General features: G+C 42.1%; 1 protein-coding gene across 2 annotated transcripts; it reads left to right on the plus strand.

The window, feature by feature from the left end:
• The first annotated feature begins 1,037 nt into the window (after positions 1 to 1,037).
• On the plus strand, positions 1,038 to 15,683 carry tars2 (threonyl-tRNA synthetase 2, mitochondrial). 2 transcript variants are annotated; one of them, XM_013274809.3, is made up of 18 exons: positions 1,038 to 1,237; positions 7,233 to 7,414; positions 7,495 to 7,609; positions 7,950 to 8,071; positions 8,448 to 8,556; positions 9,006 to 9,070; positions 9,152 to 9,230; positions 9,792 to 9,938; positions 10,021 to 10,119; positions 10,844 to 11,013; positions 11,132 to 11,294; positions 11,762 to 11,899; positions 12,304 to 12,381; positions 14,141 to 14,241; positions 14,775 to 14,876; positions 14,982 to 15,054; positions 15,200 to 15,314; positions 15,418 to 15,683. In XM_013274809.3, the coding sequence occupies exons 1-18, from the start codon at positions 1,184 to 1,186 to the stop codon at positions 15,558 to 15,560; spliced, it is 2,055 nt and encodes a 684-aa protein (XP_013130263.1). In that variant the 5' UTR covers positions 1,038 to 1,183; the 3' UTR covers positions 15,561 to 15,683. The 2 variants fall into 2 exon arrangements, with proteins under 2 accessions (XP_013130263.1, XP_013130262.1); XM_013274808.3 differs by lacking the exon at positions 1,038 to 1,237 and adding an exon at positions 5,548 to 6,000.
• The last annotated feature ends 1,215 nt before the right edge of the window (positions 15,684 to 16,898 follow it).

Raw genomic sequence — 16,898 nt, forward strand, 5'->3', positions numbered from 1 at the left:
GGGCACCCATTCAAACTCTAGGCTACTCTAATAGACCACTCACTGGAGAGCGCATAAAGACAGTAGAGAGCATACGCGTGATTGGTCGAGGCTCTCGACGGGGCGGAGGAGCTGGAAGTCGACCAGGAGGAGCCATGTGGTATGAAGAGGAAGGATACCTGGAAGCTCAGCCTCCCTCACCACAACTTGTCCCCCCTCCTCTTAACATTGGCCCAGGGGGCACCGAGGACATGACCCCCTCTATGCCTCATCCTCCCCCACATCTCCTAATCCCCCCACATCTTCACCCTCCTCCTCCCCTTCCTCATCTTCCTCAAACTCAGTATCAGTTGCCTTACCACACAGACAACATCCAGACTCCTCCTCCATCACATCTCCACCAAGTTCGTCCTCCTACATCTCCCTTCTTCAGCACACCTCCAGCAATCCCTAGACCCCCTCCACCCCCAATACCACAGCGCCATTCCCCTCCACCTACTCACCCTGCTGTACCCACTGCAGTCATGGTAGGAGGGGTGATGGTCCCTGCTGACCGGCCTCTGCCACTTCCTCCCTCAGTCAGACCTGAAGCTGCAGAGAGAGGTGGAGTAGGGCCAAGAGGAGGCAAAGTGGCCCCCCCACCCCTCATGTCATCGTTGCTAGGCGAGCCCCCTAAGCTTCCCCGCCCCGGCACAGTAAAAGAGCCCTTTGTTCTCTGCCATGCACCCCCCCTCCACCGTCCAGGTACCCCTGGTGTTCCTCCACCTTTATTGGGTAGAGTGAAGGAGCCTCTGAATCTACCTCTTCCATCCCCGTCTCCCTCTCCCACATCATCTGCAACCTCACCCTCCACACCTAATTCCCCTGCAGTTGACACTGCTCCTTCTCGCTCACTTACCCAGTCCGCTGCCCTTCCTCTCCAGAAACCTCCTGCTAGTCCTCCAGGTCAGCCCCGCAACCAAAACCCTAACCCTGTTCCCCTCCTCACCTTGCCTACTCCTCGGCCTCCAATCCTCTCCGTTCCCATCTCACAGAGATCCCTGCTGCGAGGCCGAAACCCTCAGCAGCATAATCAAGATCTCCCCATAGGGGGGTTTCGTGGGGGCAAGCGTCCCGGGCCTCCGTTCACAGGTGGTCCCTTGCATGCACAGAAGAGGCCTTTCCTACCCCCACGCTACTGAAGTGGTCATCTGCGACAAGCTGAATGAGAAGTGCAAGCCACACATCTAGCAGTGCAGTGTGTGTGTTAGCCCTGCTGGTATGAGCCCAGATATCTTTACTCTGTTAATTAGCTTGAATTAAAACTACCTTAGGTTGTGTGTAAATAGCTGATTTAAATTGTCTTGCTTCAGCCAGGTAGCCAGTCATCTAACACTGTACAGTAAAGCTAAGAGGTTATCAGTTTCATAGTGCAGATTTTTGTGTAACAACCAATAATCTTTTTTTCTTTTTCCCCCACAACAATTCTTCATGCACAAGTTTCATTCGCTCTGTTGCAGGAATTGCATACCTGTAAGAAGAAAATGCAAAATAGTTCAAGAAAAATTAAACTTCACTACATTTCAGCCCTTTCAGACATGCTGTGCTTAACATTGGTGGCTTCGTTCGTCTGTTACAGTGACGGCATTCTGTCATTCAGACATTGGTAGCTTTTTTTTTTTTTTTTTTTTAAATGTAGATGTTCCTCATGGCTTCATTCAGACATAACCATGAGCTACATGGGAATTGCCATACTGGATTATTATGTGCATCCATTGAAGTCTTATCCACAGACTTGTGAAGATTACTTATCTTAGCCATTGTTCCTTAAGATAGGGGTCTTTATATTTATGTCCATGTCTGTGCTGTAGCAAGTGATGGCCATTCCTGCCCCTCCTTCATAGGCTCGAAACTGAGTTAATCCAGTTAAAATACCGTGTCCATGTTATATAGCGAGATTGTGAAGATTACCACTGTACTGGATCCCACTTAGTAAAATTATAGAAAAGTGACTAGAATGCTTATTCAGACATGAAGCCAACAAGTTACAAGAGATAATTGAAAATGAGAGCATGTCTGAAAGGGACTTCAGAGTTTTCCTGTGTGATTTTTTTTTTTTTTTTTTTTTTTTTTTTTTTAAATAATCTGAGAAGGATAGAGAGATGCTGGATAAAAGAAAGATGGGTCTCATGATACTGAGGAAAAACGGGGCAGTCATTTGGCTTTTTGGGAAATGCATTCATTGGCTTTTTTGTTTTGTAATGAAGCTCAATACCACTCATCTCCAGCATGCTGTAGATGACGCTTAACATAAAAACTAAACAGTTGGAAAGCCAGACCAGGAAAAAATATCTAATTTGTTTCACCCATACAAAACGGACCTTTTACAGGGGATAATGAGCATGCAGTGACTTCTGAGATAAATTTTACAGCAACAGCACAACTCTAAGTCACAATTTTCCAAGACATCCAAGCTGTTTTGCCAGTACTTCCGGTCTTTGTACTCGGCTAAGCTCGTCTGTTTCTGCATCATATTTAACAGATGAATAAGAATTACTGCATTTCCCAAAAATGTCAAAGTAAAAAACAAATGTGGGATTGAAGTCATGACAGTAATCTCTTCTTCCATGAGAGTGTGTGTGTGTGTGTGTGAGAGAGATTTGAAGTGATTTGTGTTTCAGGTGAGATTAAGACTTATTTCCAGACTACCCGCTGTAAATAACATTCTTCTGCTCAACCTTTTTCCACCCTTCCACTCTCACTGTATATTTCTAAGCTTGTAAATATAAAGACTGAGTTGACATAGCCCCCCCCCCCCTCTCTTTTTTAAGCTATTATTTCTGTACATGAGGACAGTGATCGTTGTTCACGCACCCCGTCTTTACTGTGATCGAGGCCTTGGATAAGCTTTAGCCCTGAAGATTTTCTCTCCAGTACCTATCGTGTGTTTATGTCCTCCTTTTGCGAAACCACCGCACAGAAGAGGAGGCTGAAGATAATTATGCATTTTTATTTCCAATATATAAATGTCTGCCTGTGCGCGCTTCACGTTAGACTGAGTCATGAAGATACTCAGTAGTGGATGATGGGTTGGGAGGGAGTATTAGACTTTGAACCACACCCTTGCTAGGCTTCAATATGTACTCTTGAATAAAATCCAGAGTTTCAATTCAACTGGAGGGGAGGTATTTTATTTGGTCACTATCCATCACTTGAATTGCGCTGTTTGACTTTACCTTTCAGATTGTCCTCATGCATTTGCACAGCTACCATTACATTAACATTTAAAGCCTTTGTTTTTCAGCTGTGCTTTCTTGCTAGGTAGACTTGGTGCTTTTCCATTTGTAGGAACCCACAGATGGAGTTTAAGCTAATTAGGATTGCATGTAAAATGGTTCATTTGAATACTTCCAATTGTTTTTGGCCCTTTTCTCTATCATGCTAATTTCATGCTTTTGCTTTCAAGCGTCTGTGCTTACCTTGTGCTCACATGGGCTTCACCCTAAAACACTTGTGCACCTCTCACCACTTTTAATAGGTAAAATAACAACAAAGAAAAAGATTAGCACGATGGCTTAATGCTCCCTCTTGTCCAGGAATTGTTTCCGTAATGCTGACCTCTCTCAAACATTGGTAGTAGTTTACCTCTACAAGTCAGAGGTGCAGTGTGGTCTCACATCTCTAGTGTTTGATTCAAGTGTGTGTTGAAGCTGAGTTGAAATTACAGTTTTATCAATATGCTGAAAACCTTCCTGCATAAAGCCTCTGAATACGTTGTTTAAAAAATATACCCAAATGTAACCACAAAGCATATTTGTCACTACAGCGTTGGCACACTGGTGTTTTCCTGAATGTTTATACATCTGTTACCACCCTCTGTAAATTGTTATCTTCACAGTCACATGTAGGAGCAGCTAATAATCAGTTTGCAGTGTTCACATTGCACACAGAATAATTGTAAAACATCTTCAAGTACACCTTCTCGTCCCTTCCTCGTGACCTTAAGATAACTTGGTTTGACCAATTGAAAATGACTGACAAAACGACCAGCCTGTTTGTGTGTGTGTATATAAGTATATATATATATATATAAGTTGAACTGCTTTCACTGCTGTTCTCATCAATGATGCTATATCACCGGCCTTTGAGTGTCCAATCTTTTCTGGTGTGATGAACATGCACACATTCTGCAGCTTTTATTTTGTCACAGTGAATATATGCATACTTAAGGGGGGAAATATATCTTATGATATTATTTTTAAGGATCAAAACTATTACAGGGGTAACATTTTCAGTGCTTTCATGAAGTGACTTAAACCAGCCTTCTTCACATATTGGCAAATCCTTTTTTTTTTTTTTTTTTTTTTTTTTTTTGCTTTATGGACTGTAATCAGTCTGCTCTATTTGCAGTTTTCTCTATTTTTTGTTGTTGGGTCATTCCGTTTAAAAAAAACAAAAAAAACTTGCACACTACACCACACACTGTTGCTGGAAAGCCACACTTTACACTCGAGTTCATTTAAAAACCCTGTACCTATTTCTGGACCACATTTGCAGAGCTCACTTGAGACATTGTGACTGAGTGATGACTCACCTCTAGTGTGTAATTAATATGCACACAGTAAGACCAAACAGTGGCTGCACAGTGTTCAGCAAATAATTATTTTTCACATTTATTTAATTTAACATGATGCAGGATAATTTATTCTTCTTGTGGATATTTTCTGCTACACCTTAGGGCCTCTGTTCCTGTTAATCTGCTGCTAACACTTTTAAAATGTCATACAGCTGAAATGTTGGGTCTTCAGTGCTAATTAAGACATCTGAACCGTTAGGGAAAATACTAGACCCTTATAGAGGCCAACAGACTTGTTGCATGTGGAGCATTTTAATTGCAAAAGGCTTTGACCTAATTTTAACATGGACATGATGTTAAACCAAACACAGTTTTAAAGCCTTAACTATAAGATGGTTTAATCTACTAATTAAGGTGATGTCACCAAGTAATTGCTGAGGTAATTTAAAGCTGAATGCACTGTATTTACACTGTAAAGTCCAGTAGATTTCTCTCATAGAGCTGTAGCTCCCCCAAGCGGCAGAGCAGAAGTACTTCAGCTGCTGCAGTCTTTAAGTCGTCCTTGAGAAAGCCGCTCCATCTCTCCGTTGGGTTGTTTTACCCACAATTTCTAAATCCAAAATATAATGACGTCCTTTTCCAGAATCAGTTGATTTGTTTATTACCATTCTCAGCTTTTTAAGTCTGTTCACAAAATTAAACGGCCAGTGAATATTTTTATAATCAAAATTATTTAGAACTTTTTACAGTGAGTCTGTAGAGGGCAGGGTTTAAAATATGTCCGTTATTTTAATAAGAGCTGCAGTGAATGTGGTTTTCGGTGAAAGTCAAACTGTATTCATCTTTCCTCCCTCCGTGTTTTAAAATAAACTTGTACTTTGGGCACTAAACTGACGCACACTTGCAGCAGGCTCGGGAAGCTAAGAGCACCGACTCTGCTGCTCAGCTTGTGAGCCCGTCATGATGCAGCAGGTCGGTGCTGCTCTGAAATTACTTTGTTTTGCACGCAAGGTCTCAAACACCGGTTTGCAGTGCTCTCCACAAACGAGAACTGTCGACGCATGCGCTGTTTCGTGTAAATTTCAGCGTATGTGACTCCAGTCTGAAGTGCCTGACCGGACAGTGCGTAATTTTATTTTTGACGGCTAGAGCTGTTTCTCCCATCGCGCTCTTTCTATTTCGCCTGCGTTTAATTGCGCGCCCTGGCGTAGACGTCAGGAGCGCGCACGCTGAGACGGCGCTCCGTCATAACTTTTCAGCCTTTACGTCAACGCTGCTGTCAGTAACCCGTGCTTTCCGGTGTTATGGCCGCTTGCAGTGAAGGGGACAGTAATGTGTGGTAATGGTGAATGAAGCGGTGGTTTTAGGCAGGGGTGTTTGGTATGGCGGTGACACAGCTGCTTCGGCTTGTTACCTGTCGTTCGACAGCTCGTGCAACCCTTTGCGCGCAGAGGAAGTACAGCAAGGTGCGGTAAAGCAGTGCACTGAGTGAGGCTAACGTTAGCAAGCAGCACTGTGTTTTCAGTGAGTGTTGTGAGCTGCTGTTGATGCTCGTGTGGTAGCTAAGATTAATGTGCTTTTAATTCGGTTTTATCGTAATTTTGTTTCATGTTTTAGCTTTATTGGATAGCCATACACGGTTTGTTAATGTATGGGAAATAGTGTTGAATGCAAAGTTATAACTTTGTTTTTAATTCAACTTAAAAATATTTATTTCATATTGAATTATTATCAGTTAGTTTCGCGATTGGATTTTTCAGTTTAGTTTTTGCTGATAACAAATATTTGTTAACATTGTTATTATTATTATTTTATTATTATGATTATTATTAATAATCATAATAATAATCATGTTTTTCTGACACAAGATTTAGACAAACCAGTATTACAATACAAACAAGACTCATTTACAATAAACTTTAAAAAAAAGTGTCCTGATGCTTTTTGTGTTGACAAATCAGCTCAGTACTAAAAACTAAAACTAACAAGCAAAGTTAGTTTTTGTCTTTTCTAAAAGTCTATAGAGGTTTTTTGTTTACTGTCAGTTAACTAAATTTGTTTTTGTTATAACCAACTAAAATAACTACTGATCTAATGATACATGGGTAAAAAAATTTGGGGGTTTTCTGTAACGCTATTCCTAAAATGTTAATTCTATTTATTTTTTACCTTGGGACCGTGGTGATTAAAGGTATTATGGCTTATTAATTAATTGAACAAGTTTAAAATCCATTCCAGTTCATTAATTATGTCATGCCAATACCTGCATAGTCTCATAAAGTAGCCCTTTATACCCTTCATAGATGAAGAATCGTCTTAAGGTGTTATTACAGGTGGTTTAGAAAAGCCTTCACTGCGTTAAACTGACAGGTGTTTCAAATATTTAGTCCATCCCATACATATCAGTGATGAGTCTGTGCAGTGTACGCTAAATAGTAAGGTAAACAAATTGAGGGGCTATGCCTGTGTATATGTCTGCATTATGTCACTCATTCTGTTAGGGCAGTAAGATAATTTCAGAATATATTATTGTGTTGCTAAAATCCTAAATGCTTGTCTCTCTCTTAGCTTTACTGCACATGCACTTAATTTCTGCAGCTCTTATTTGACTGGTTTTCTGTCATCTTCAGATTTTAGTTCTGTTGTCCTTTTGCTTCTGTAAGTAATTTCAAACCAAAGCTTTATTTTTGCTGTACAGGTGAATGCATCTCCAGCCTTATCTGAACGACTGCAGATCTTTGAGGCTCTCAGGGAAAAACGTGAAAATGGGAAGCGTTTTGAAGCGACAGAAATGCCCCTCCGTATCCGGCTGGTTGACGGCCGGATTGTTAAGGGAACAGCTGGTGTCACCACACCGCTCTATGTTGCTCGGAGTGTGAGGTAAGTACCCAGTTTATGCTGTTTGGTTTTATACATTTAACTGTAGTGATATAACTGTGCTTTTGCACGTGTTGTTTCAGATTGAAAGGAGCCCTGGTGAGTAAGGTGAATGGGGAACTCTGGGAGCTTGGACGACCCCTAGAGGCAGACTGTGAACTACAACTTCTGGGGTTTGATACAACTGAGGGAAAGCAGGTAATTACACAGTTCCCCTCTGTTAACTTCCTTTAAGTATGTGCGGTCTTCCCTATTTGACCTGTAAGTGTGGTGTTGATGAAAGATGAGTTTTGAAGGGTTTTTTAAAAAAAAAAACATTTTCTCTTTCTCACCTCATTCAGCATCATCGTAAGTTAGAAAATAAAGATGTTAACATGCCATGTAACATGACAAACAAAAATTGAAACAACACTTTAACTGGGACCAGCAGTAGTGGGATGAGAGCATCTTTGTGTTTCCTTGCTGTTTTACTCTACCATCCCAACATTACCGTCTAGATGTCTTTGGCGCTCACTCATTACGACCGTTGATTTCACAGGCAGCCTGGAGAACAGGGGCATGCATCCTCGGTGGAGTCCTGGAGGGCATGTTTGGTGCTGAGGTGTGCAGAGAAGGAACATCAGAGTTCGGGCTTTTCTGTGATTACCTGTTGGACAACAGGTGATTATTTTTGCCAGGTTGTCTATCAGATATGAGCTCTGTCAAAACTTCATCTTTGTGTGCTCACAAACGCAAAAGAGGTGGGGGTAGTTAATGATGGTGGTTATTTCAGTTTTTCAGCTTTGTTTGTTTAAAAGAAAAAAAAATCCTGACCTTTTAAAATAAATTGTATATCTTTTTTATTCATGAATTTAATTAGTTCCTCATTTTTATTTATATGCATGTGTCTGTGTATAGCTGTTCATTATTATGTGCTGCTTTAATGACACATTTTTCACCTTATGTAACCCGTGCCAGCTGCTTGACCTGTATCGCATGCTCCTGATTCTGACTAAACTGCAGCTGAAGTTTTGCCTGAATGTGACTTCATCTACAGTTCTTTGTCTCTGAGTGATGTGGAGGCGAGGTGTAAGGAGGCGGCAGCACTCAAACTTCCTCTCTCTAGACTGGAGCTGAGCATAGAAGAGGTCCAAGAGCTATTCCAGGTCTGCAACATGCTCTGTTTGTTATAATATAATAATATAATATTGATGATAGACATTTTCGCCATGCCGAGGCTACATTTTCAGTGTTGACACATCTTTCTTTAATTCTTTATGTAGAGGAGGTAAGTCTTAACTATCAAATCACTGTGGCACAACTGTTCAAGCTCCTTCCTCACACTTTGAATACATCAGCCTATATTAGGCCAGAAAGCAGGAAAGTTTTGTTATTTGATATAATATTTATTTCCACTGTAAAAAACACTGGTGGTGTAGCAGCATTGTGCCATGCTGGCTTGAAGCGTATCTGAGTAACCTTTGATAGGATATGAATAGCAGTTATGTTAGTCGCTGTTTAAGTGTGACTCCTGTTTTGGGGCCAACTGTGATATTTTTCTGTCCTTGTGTCCATGTTGAACTTAAAATCAGTTTTCTGTGTTTTCTTCTTACAGAGCAGTAAGCTGAGGCCGCAGTTTGCTGAAGAGCAGATGAATGGCGCCACTGTCACAGTATACAGGCACGTAGGAAAACTTACCTGCCAGTGATTTAAAACACTCACCAGTAAATTAACTGGTTTCAACCTTTCTGTGTGGCTCAGGTGTGGAGACACTATAGGTGTCTGCAATGGCCCCCTCCTCCCACACACAGGCCTCCTCACAGTCTTCAAGATGCTGCAGGTATGTGGTTGTGTTTGTGCATCCATTCTGTCCTCTGCTCGTCTTTCTGTTGTCTCTTTGTGTGTTTCACTGCCAGTTCATGTATTTTATTGTTTTGTTTTTCTTAACTCAAGAATTGAGGCTATTCCTATGAAAACTGTATTTCATATGGCAGTGCTATCATGATTTTTCACAGTCAAACAATATAATCAAGAGTTTGACTACAATGAAAGAGGCTGTGTCATCTCATCAGTTAAAATCTGTTTTATTTGGACCTTCGTGGCTCTCTGTCAAATGGGACACATGCTGTGTGAGTGGAATTTTCCTCATCCATATTGATCCAGGGAGAGAGGAAAGTTTCCATACCGAGCTGTCACTGGGCAGACTGGGATTCCACAACAGAAAGGGCCTGGAAATATCAGCAGCAGGATGTTGTGTTTGTCAGAGGCCAGATTTCTGTTCTGGGCTCTTACAAACACACGGCCATCCGTCAGACGTGCTGTCGCTCTCATAACTTTCTCTTTTGCACGTCTATGTTCACCCATTATTTTCTCCCCACTTTTCATCTCTGTACCATTCCAGCTGTCCTCTGTGACCCTGGCCAATCAGACAGAGTCCTCGGGTTTGACACGACTGTTAGGTGTGGCCTTTCCAGGTGCGAAAGAGAAGGAGGAGTGGGAGAGGGAGCAGGAGGAAGCGAGAAGGCGGGACCACAGACGTATCGGGACGGTAAGACAGAAACCGTACATGGGTACAGAAGATGATGCTACCTTAAAAAGTGAAATAAGAACCTTTTCATTTTCTTACACAGGACCAGGAGCTGTTCTTCTTCAATGAAGTCAGTCCAGGAAGTTGTTTCTTTCTGCCTAAAGGAGCCCACATCTACAACACACTCACGGACTTCATTAAGGTGTATTATTTGTTTGAGCTTATATTTGAATCCCTTAGAACTGCACCATCACAACCTTGTTACACCTGTAGAAAGCGTTTACAGATAAGAAATTGTATGAATATAGCTCAGGGACTATGTGAGCGGAAACAAAGGGTCGTGGATAAACATGTCATCAAACCTGTCTCCTAATTCACATTTGGCCTGGGCCTCTCACTACCTGGTTTTGGCTTTAAAGAATGAACACAGCGTTACACGGGAAACGTTTTTTCTCTAGCTAGTTTGCCTGTTTGTTGTACATCAAAAGTTGTTTAATCAAAAATCAAGAAATAACTGTATGACGGTTCAAATTTACTATCTGCTTGCAGAAAAAACCTGTTAAATGAGCTCCGGCCCTTTTCAGCACTGCTTATGCAACTAAAACCGAAAAATCCCCCACGTGCTTTAATTTGATTATCCAAAATCCAACTGTGACCTTAGTTGGTTTTATATAATGATAAAATGCCGCTTATGCAGGAAGTTGTTCATTGAGTGTGTGTATTTATTGAATATTGTCCATTTAAACTTAATAACACGCATCAACATGTGCTGTGCTGATTGTAATGCTGAGGTCATACGTGTTCATGTCAGTGGTCAGGATGTCAGCCTTTTTAGCCTTCAGTCTCTATGCTGTTTGACCCTGTGACCATTTGACCCTGTCCTCCACTCATTGTCACACAAGTCCTTCCTTCCTGACCTCTCATAGTGCGAATACCGAAGGCGAGGCTTCACTGAGGTCGTGACCCCAACACTGTACAGCACTGCGTTATGGGAGCGCTCGGGCCACTGGGAGCACTACAGCGAGAACATGTTCACTGTGAAATCAGAGGGCTCTCAGACCTACGCTCTCAAACCCATGAACTGTCCTGCACACTGGTGAACAAACACACACACACACACACACACACACACACACACACACACACACACACACACCTTACCTACCTGTGCTCAGGTGTCTTTGCAGAGACTGACTCTCCTTTGTTGTGTTCAGCCTGATGTTTGAGCAGCGCGTTCGCTCGTGGAGAGAGCTCCCTCTGCGATGGGCCGACTTTGGGGCGCTGCATCGTAACGAGCTCTCCGGCGCTCTGGGAGGTCTCACTCGCGTTCGCAGGTTCTGCCAGGATGACGCCCACATATTTTGCACACCTGAACAGGTACGCAAACAGGCAGATGATCTCTTGTTTCTAAACCATGGCATGTTTAAGTGGGACAGACGCTGTAAACGAGACCCACGTGGAACCGCATTTCAGTGATTAGATGGGCTGTGTAAATGACTCCTGAGACATTCCAGGAAGCTTTAGCCTGGATGAATGAAGGTCTTTGTCCTTTTCAGACTTTGCACCTCCGTATGTAAGCCTTTGTGGCTCTGCAGTAAATCTGATCCCCTACATGGAGTCCTGCAGCCTTCCCATGATACGGTTCTTTCAGCCTTTCTGTTTGCACCTTGTTAATTCAGAGACGGTGGTCACATGATCATCACCACTATGTCAGCCTGAGAAATTCGATCTTGGTTTGATTTTTACGCGCTCAGTTCTTGTTGGTCTCTCAGCTGTGTACACTTTTCTGTTATTATTATGTCCTCATGTCGACCTCTTCCTGACTTTTCTTTCTTTTTTCCCAGCTGGAAGAAGAGATTGTGACTTGTTTGGACTTTGTGAGGAGCGTCTATCAAGTGTTTGGGTTTTCCTTTCACTGCCTGCTGTCTACACGACCTACACCGTGCCTGGGGGAGCCTGAACAGTGGGACACCGCTGAGCAGGTAAACAGACACGTTGACACACTCTCCATCATATTGTGTGCTAAAAGCAGTCCTAGACAGACACAGCTGTTCAACGTGTGTGTATATATGTGTACTCTTGAGTGGCAGCCAGGGGGGAGGCATTTCCACTTAACCTATCAGTTATGTAAGTGGTACTTTCCAGTCGAGAGCTGCTTTGCGTCAGGCTGTTGGGTAGATGTATATCTCCAAATCCCCTGAGCACCTTTTAAATGGGCACAGCAGCATTCTAAGCTGATTCAATTGAGTGTAATTTAACATAACAGTTCTGAGCCTGCACAGTTCAAACACAGACACGGCGATCATAATGTGCTTTAATGTACTTATATTCTGTCATGCAACTACTTGCTTACTGTGGTCTTTGGTGTGTGTGTGTGTGAGAGAAGCAGTTAGAGAGGAGTCTGCAGCAGTTTGGTGAACGCTGGGAATTAAACCCAGGAGACGGAGCCTTCTACGGACCAAAGGTCAGTGAGAAGGAAGACTTGCACTTAATGGACTCAGGAGTAAATGTTGTTTATCACCGTTTGTTTACACCAAACCATTGTGACATCAGTTTAGTCCCTCTGTTCCTCCTTAATGTAAAAAACTTTAAGGGAGTGTGTGTGTGTGTGTGTGTGTGTGTGTGTGTGTGTGTGTGTGTGTGTGTGTTTGTTTGGGGGGGGGTTTTTATGTTGAAGCAGTATTAATGATAGGATTATTTGATTTACCAGGAGAGCTGATTAGCTTAGCATATTGACTCAGAAATGGTGGAAGCAGCTACTTTTGGGACAGCTACCAGCACCTCTAAAGCAAGCCAAGAAATGGTACATTATGGTTTTAGGGTGGTCTCCATGTGGGAAAATTCTTTATCAGGTATAGCAACTTCCAAGTCTTAACTATTTAACACAATGCCACAATATTCCCAGGAGTGAACGTCCCAGGAAATTCACCCCAGGGTCAGTCCATGCAATGTTCAGAAAAACCCAAGGTCTACATCTCAGACTCTACAGTCCTCGGCTAGCCTGTTAAATGTTAAAAGTTGTGACAGTACAGTTATAAAAAGACTGAACATGTATGACTTGTTTAGAAGAGTTGCCAGGAGAAAGCCTCTTCTGTCTAAAAAGAATGTAAAAGCACTGCTTAGGTTTGCAAAGTTCTGAATAAACCAGAGACCTCTGTAACAATGTCCTTTAGACAGAAGAATCCAAAGTGGAGATGTTTGGTCATAATGCACGGCAGCACATTTGCAAAATACCGAACGCAGCATATCAGCACAAACACCTCTGTCAAGCACGGTGGTGGAGGGGTGATGATTTGGGATTGTTCTGGGGCCCCAGGGCCTGGGCCCCTTCTTGAGATGAGCAGATGCAATGGGACAACAACTTAATGCACAGCAGCAAATCTACAACAGCCCAGTTAAAGTCCAGACCTCAACCTGATTAAAATCAGTGTAAAGAAGAGTGGGCTAGGACTCTACAGTTGTTGCTCTACAAGCTACTGAATACTGGGCTGCACTCAGTTTTTTCCACAGCAGTCCAGTGAAACCTTTGTTTCTCACAAGCCTGTAACAATGTGTTCATCGGCTTTAGAGGTGCTGGTAGGTAGATCTTTTTCCCTTTGATACAGAGCCAAGCTTTCATTTTCTCTTCATTATCTCTGAAATCTTGGGAGAACAACAAACAAGTGCACTTCTCAAGTTTTCACAATAATACAATTAGATTTAATGATTCTAATTCCTCTAAAAGGGATTTAGTCATGTTGCAACGCAGATTAAAGACATCTTTGTTCTGCTTCGGCTCTGCACAGAGAAACTAAGGACACTAATTATTGCAGTTCACAGAATATTTGTGTGTGTGTGTGTGTGTGTGTGTGTGTGTGTGTGTGTATTTTTATTTGTTTGTTTGTTTTTGTTTATTTTTAAATAAAATTGAAACTACAGTGCAGCAATGACCTTTGTTTTTTGGGGGGGAGGGGTTGAGGAGACTTAGTTTATCTTTCCAAGAAGAAGTCAGCCTCAGAAACGTCAGCGTGCTCATGTGGAAGCACTGAGAGGAGGCGATGGGTGAAGTCAGGTTGAGCTTAAATGCTATCCAGGATTTTTAAACCACAATCTAAGCAGCTAATCAGCTTCTCAGAAACCCATTTCTAATGATTCAGTGCACAAAAAGGTACTTTGTCTCAGAGCGCTAAACTGGAAGGGAAAAGTGAAGCCCAGTAATAACACACGCCTTCATGTTTCATCAGATTGACATCCAGATCAAAGATGCTATTGGCAGACAGCACCAGTGTGCCACGATCCAGCTGGACTTCCAGCTGCCAATCAGATTTGACCTTCAGTACGTCGGGTGAGTCAGTCATAAATTTCAGTAGTTGGCATTCAATCTCTTTAACATTCCTGCATCTGCACTGATTTAAACCACTGCTCCGTTACAGTTGGTCACTTCTTTTTGTTGAGAATGCATCTTCGTGTATATGTATCCAGTAATTACTCGGGATAAGATTGCACAAGTCTAACTTGGGGAGCTAATTTGATGATGAAACATTAGCCCTTTATTGGATTTATCAGCTCAAGCGTGTCGAATTTTCTGTTTGCCCTCAACTAGTCTGCCTTACTTCTTTTGGTCCACATCTACTGAAGTGTTTCTGATTATAATCTGATTAGATAATATGTTCAAACATAGATATGTGTCCCAATGTAGCACAGTTTATAGGAAAAGTAGATTAGAAATAAGCAACAGATCTGCATATTTACTTCCACTCAGCTACTTCACTTCAGTATAATGTGAAGTTCACAATACTGTCAAGAAGAGTATTTGTGTCTGTAGCTTTGCCACACTGCACCACCTCCTGATCTCTTTTTTTGTAACCTTTCTCACAGACGAGACGGACAGTTGCACAGACCAGTAATGATCCACAGAGCAGTGCTGGGATCGCTGGAGAGGATGATCGCCATACTGGCTGAAAACTTTGGAGGGAAATGGTGAGAAGATGATGATAATACACAAAATCTGATTATACCCTGTTAGTGGGATTATTGACCTGTAGCTGTACGCTAACCTGTCACCCCTCTCTGTGCCTCACCCAGGCCTCTGTGGCTGTCTCCGGCTCAGGTCGCAGTTATTCCTGTGGGGGGCAACAATGAGTCGTACGGCAGGCAGGTTAGTGTCTGATGGAAACTTGCTTCGGGTGCATAAGCAGACAAAGTGAACTTTCATCCTACCATGATTAATGTGTTCTTTAATATAAGAGGTAGATTACAGATACAGTCTTAAAAGAATGAATCCCTCTCTCTATCCTGTTAAGGTGGTCCAGCAGTTCCATGAAGCTGGCTTTATGGCAGATCTGAATGACGATGAGGGAGCCACCTTAAATAAGAAGATCCGCTCTGCTCAGCTCGCCCAGTATAACTACATATTTGGTAAAGATGAATAACTAAGAGGCTACTTAAAATACTAAAGACTGTGACTGTTTTTCAGTACTGTTGACATATTTGACCGTCTTTTGTGTGTGTTTCTGTGCAGTGGTGGGCGATAAGGAGCGTGAGAGCGGAACAGTGAACGTGAGGAGCAGAGGGGGTAAACAGCTGGGCAGGAGGCCGACAGAGGAGGTGCTGATGTCCCTCACAAAGCTACGGGACACCAGAAGCAACCTCGATGAGTTTTGATGATGTCCTGGAAATAATGACTCACTGATGAAATGTTTGTTTTACATGTTCAGCCTGTTACACTTTGGCTTTGTCTGAAGAAGCGGCTGGTCAAAGTTGGAATAAAAGTCTATAAAACACTGATGTTTATGTTCTGCACTCATTGCTGATTTTGTCCTTTAATGGAATTTGCTGATTAAACTGTCCTGCAAAGTCCTGCAAAAAAGAGACTGGAGAGAGAGAGAGCGATTTAAGGCTATTTAAGGATCGCCACACTCTTAGAAATAATGGTGCAAACTGGAAGCACACAGTCCTACCACCTGCTCCCATAGGAGAACCCTTTGTGGTTTCTGCTCCAACCTTTTGTCAACCTTTTTAGAGGAAACATAACACAAAGGAAATGTGAAAAGTTACACTCGGTCCCGTCTCTGGCAGTACTATCCAACACTCCTTACTCTTTACACAAAAATGTGAGTTATAGTAGGTTGTATCCTCATGGACACAAAACCATTTGCAGTATAATCACTGGTAACCAAGAAATTAACACACTTGAAATATGTTGCATAAAAAAGTGAAACCATTTAATTTTATACTTGTGTTACAGTTTTTGGCTCTTTTTAAGCATCTTTATTACAAACTCAGAGTAACAAACTTTATAAGATAGATGTGTGTACCTGCACCACCCCCACTTTTGCTTTTCAGAGCTGCTTTAATTCTTCACGAGAGATTCAAAATGTGAGATTTTGGTCCATGCTGACGTGATTGTATCTCACATGCTGCAGGTTTGTTGGCTGCACATCCATGATGTCAATCTCCTGTTCCACAAAGGTGCTATATTGGATTGAGATCTGGTGACTGTGGAGTCCATTTGTATACATTGAACTCAATGTACTGTTCAAGACACCAGTTTGAGATATGAGCTTTATGACATGATGCGTCATATTTTCTTCCTATCAGCTCGAAGGTCCCTGGTTATTCTCTGACGTCAAAAAAGCATTTTGCCTCAGAAAACTGCCGCTCACGGCATATTTTCTCTAACAAAGTGGCTGATGAATGAATTTCACTAGAGCTACATTTCCATCTTTTCTCTGAGCTTTCTACCCAAAAAGGTTTTACTCTAAAAGACATTCATTAATAATACAATGATAATAATAATACATGCTATAATTAACAATTTGCATTCGATGACTCACACATTTATTTAAAAGTCTTGGAACAATGATGGATAACGAGGTCACAGCCCACTTCCTGCTATAAGTGACTCATAAGCCATCTGCAAACAACAGAGAAAAACTGAAAGTCCAACAAAAGCAGTAGGAATGAGAGTGCCTAATAATGGGAACAGTGGAAAAGAACCAA

Source organism: Oreochromis niloticus, linkage group LG11 (genome assembly GCF_001858045.2).
Source record: "Oreochromis niloticus isolate F11D_XX linkage group LG11, O_niloticus_UMD_NMBU, whole genome shotgun sequence".
NCBI classification, from domain to species: Eukaryota; Metazoa; Chordata; class Actinopteri; order Cichliformes; family Cichlidae; genus Oreochromis; species Oreochromis niloticus.